The sequence below is a fragment of the Geospiza fortis genome, unplaced genomic scaffold (assembly GCF_000277835.1).
Source record: "Geospiza fortis unplaced genomic scaffold, GeoFor_1.0 scaffold2457, whole genome shotgun sequence".
NCBI lineage: Eukaryota > Metazoa > Chordata > Aves > Passeriformes > Thraupidae > Geospiza > Geospiza fortis.
In genome coordinates this window covers 93,846-96,850 of record NW_005054720.1, presented here as the reverse complement: position 1 = coordinate 96,850, position 3,005 = coordinate 93,846, and the positions used below count along the sequence as shown (strand labels likewise).

Sequence of the window (3,005 nt, the reverse complement as noted above, 5' to 3'; positions counted from 1 at the left end):
GCCCCCCCGGGCCCCCGGGGAGCCCCTCCCCAGCCCCGGCTGGTGCTCCAGCCCCAGCCCGGTCCCACCTGAGGCGAAGAGGATGGTGAGGCCACGGGCCGCCGCCTTCATGAACTCGGTGTTGACGCGCTCCATGTAGGCGTAGGACAGGCTGTCCTCGTCGTCCCCGTAGCTCACCGAGTGCACCCAGGGCACCGACGACATGTTGCTGAGCAGCAGCAGCCAGGCCAAGAAGGGCTCCTGGCTCTCGTGGCGCCCTGCAAGGACATCGGGGAAGGGACACGAGGACAGGTCCTCCGACATTAGGGATGGGGGACAGCGAGGAGCCCTGCCTCACCAGCACCAGCACCTTCCTACACAGGGCAGCCCCAGGTGCTCCTCCCTGCGGGCCATGCAGTCACAGCACACCCTGGAGCTCTGTGAGCCCCTCCTGGGGCTCCTCACATTGGCTCTGAGCTCCAGCTCAGCCCATGGGGCTCATTAGCCCAAGACAGGGGGCTGCACTCACACCCCTCTCCAGTCTCTGCCCCAGGGCTGCAGCCACATGGGCACCTGTGGACCCAGCAGGGCCTCGGCTCCTCCTCTGGCAACAGTCCCAGTAGAGTGGTGCATGTGCCACCTCCACACATTCCACCTGCCCCGGTCCCTCCCTGCCCTCCAGCCTCGCCACTGGGAGGGGAGCAGAGCCCCAGCCACCCCCACTGACTCTCAGTCACCCACATCACTGCACCTGCACCCTCCCACACCAGTAACTGTGTGAGGGAGGAGGGAAGGGCAGCACCCCACTGTCACTGTCACCATCAGGGACTGGGCCACTGTCCTGTGGCACTCACCTGCTCAGCCAGTTCCCAATCTGGGACAGGGACACTGCCCCTAGCATTGCACCCTGTTTGTGTTTGTGCAAGCTGTTTGGCAATTTGTTTTCCCAAATTCCCTCACTCTCCCTTCATCTGCTCCACTGGGAGACTTGTGGGTGGGAGCTGAGCTGCAGCAGAGCTGGAAAACCCCAGGGGAAGAGGGCTGTGCCCTCCTTCAGGTGAGCTGAGCCGGGCAGCTGCTCTGTGTGGTGCCAGCAATGAAATCCCTGCTTCAGGATACCCTGGACATTGACAGTCCCCACACAGTTCACAGTCTCTACACTCAGCAGGAGTGATGTCCCCAGGAGCTGGGAGTGCAGGGCCAGCTCTGACTTGGGGAGAACACAGGGTGCACTCTCAGCAGCTGGGAAAGCACCTGGGGCTGTCCTACAGCCAGCTGTCTGCACAGCCCTGCAGCTCTGCCCTCACCTGGGGCTGTCCTACAGCCAGCTGTCTGCACAGCCCTGCAGCTCTGCCCTCACCCCTTCGAGCACTCCCCTCTCCCGTTCCAGCCCCCTCCCTCACACCTCCCAGTGCTCCCTTCTGTGCTCTGAGCACTCCCTCCTCCCTCTGGCTGCTCTCCTTCCCCCTCCAGGTGTTCCCCCTGCCCCTCAGGCTCTTCTCCAGTACCTGGATTGCTGAAGACCCAGGTGGAGACGTTGGCACCGGTGCTCATGATGTACTCCACGTCCAGGCTGGCCTCCAGCCCGGCTTTGCCGCGGCCCTGGCGCCCCACCACCCGGTCCACCTGCGTGCGGTGGGCAAAGCCACTGCCAAAGAGCTGCATGAACTCGGCCAGGTCAGCCTGGTGGAAGTACTGCTCCAGGAACTGCGGGACACAGAGGGACAGGTTGTCTCCTCTCGAAAAAACAAGGCAACATTGTGATCCTGACACAGGAAATCACCCAGCATGGGTATGTGCTACACCAGGCACTCCCAGCAGCCACAGAGGGACACCCAGCTGTGCCACGACCCCCGGACCAGCACCAATCCCTGGGACAGCCACGGCACACAGGGCTCTGAGCGGGCAGTGGTTACCTGTGCACAGGCCTGGCTGTTGTTGGGCAGGAGCCCCACGTCCCCCCCTGTCATGTTGTATCTCTGGCGCAGGACGGCCGGTGTCACGCCCAGGTGGAACGACGCTCGTGCCGGCTGTGGCTCCTTCCTGGCCCTGCTGGCTGCCCTGCGCTCCGTGGGGAACCGGTGCAGCCCACCCACTGCAGCAGAGCAGGGCAGGACAGGAGAGGCTGTCAGGGCGCAGAGCCCCGGGAAGGCAGGACAGAGCCCTGGGGCTCCCCATCACTGCCCCACTTGGGGAAGGCCAGCAGCAGGGCTTGGAGAGCCCAGCCCTGCAGCCCCAGCCTGGGAGAAGAGCCTCTTCAGCCTTCCACGGCTGAGCCACCCCCTGCACTTCTCACTGGATCCCACGTTACAGGGATCTGCAGGAGGCTCCGCAGCCTGACCTCCCCCAGGGGGGGCGTACCAAAGTCCAGGTGCTCGGCGAGCTCTGCGGGGACACTGTAGGGCAGCGGGGACCGCACCAGGCTCTGCTGGCCCTGCACGTAGCGGTGGAACTCGGCCCCGGGGAGCAGGCGCTCAGCCGTGCTGCAACACAGGGACAGCAGTAGGACACAGGGACAGCACTAGGACACAGGGACAGACACCACAGGATGGGACAGGGCTGGGAGAGAGGGACAGCCACCATGGAGTGGGACTGCACTGGGACACAGGAACAGCCACTACAGGATGGGACAGTAGTGAGACACAGGGACAGGCACCACAGGGCCAGCAGAGTCGGTTCCAGCCCTTGGAGCTCACCTTGCAGGCAGGTAACACTCCAGAAAGTCAAGGGTGGTGACACTCCGGCAGTCCTCTACACCATGGCCCTGCAGCCACTTCAGAACTGTCATCAGCGTGGCTGGGGAAGGCTGGACCAAGTCCCTGAGCTGCTCCAGGGACAGGTACTGCCCTGGGGGGCACAGAGGGGTCAGATCCCCTCACGGGCCCCGGGGTTTAGGGCCTCAGGGATGGGGCCGTTACCGTATCGCGGGGACCGCGGGTCGGAGACGGCCTGGACCAGGCGGGCGAGGCGGGCAGCGCCGCGCTGCCGCAGGGCGAAGGTCAGCTGCACGGGCTGCCCGGGATCCA

The 3,005-nt window shown here is 64.9% G+C and overlaps 1 protein-coding gene across 1 annotated transcript in view; it reads right to left on the bottom strand.

Moving 5' to 3' along the window:
- TPP1 (tripeptidyl peptidase 1) overlaps positions 1 to 3,000 on the bottom strand; it is a gene marked incomplete at its 5' end in the record, with an annotated part of 4,450 nt that extends 1,450 nt beyond the window's left edge. The window contains 6 exons of the mRNA XM_031065254.1: positions 41 to 257; positions 1,488 to 1,686; positions 1,896 to 2,074; positions 2,341 to 2,462; positions 2,676 to 2,826; positions 2,898 to 3,000. Of these exons, the coding sequence (XP_030921114.1) occupies positions 41 to 257; positions 1,488 to 1,686; positions 1,896 to 2,074; positions 2,341 to 2,462; positions 2,676 to 2,826; positions 2,898 to 3,000 (971 nt within the window). The remainder of the gene's footprint in view (positions 1 to 40; positions 258 to 1,487; positions 1,687 to 1,895; positions 2,075 to 2,340; positions 2,463 to 2,675; positions 2,827 to 2,897) is intronic.
- Positions 3,001 to 3,005: the final 5 nt, after the last annotated feature.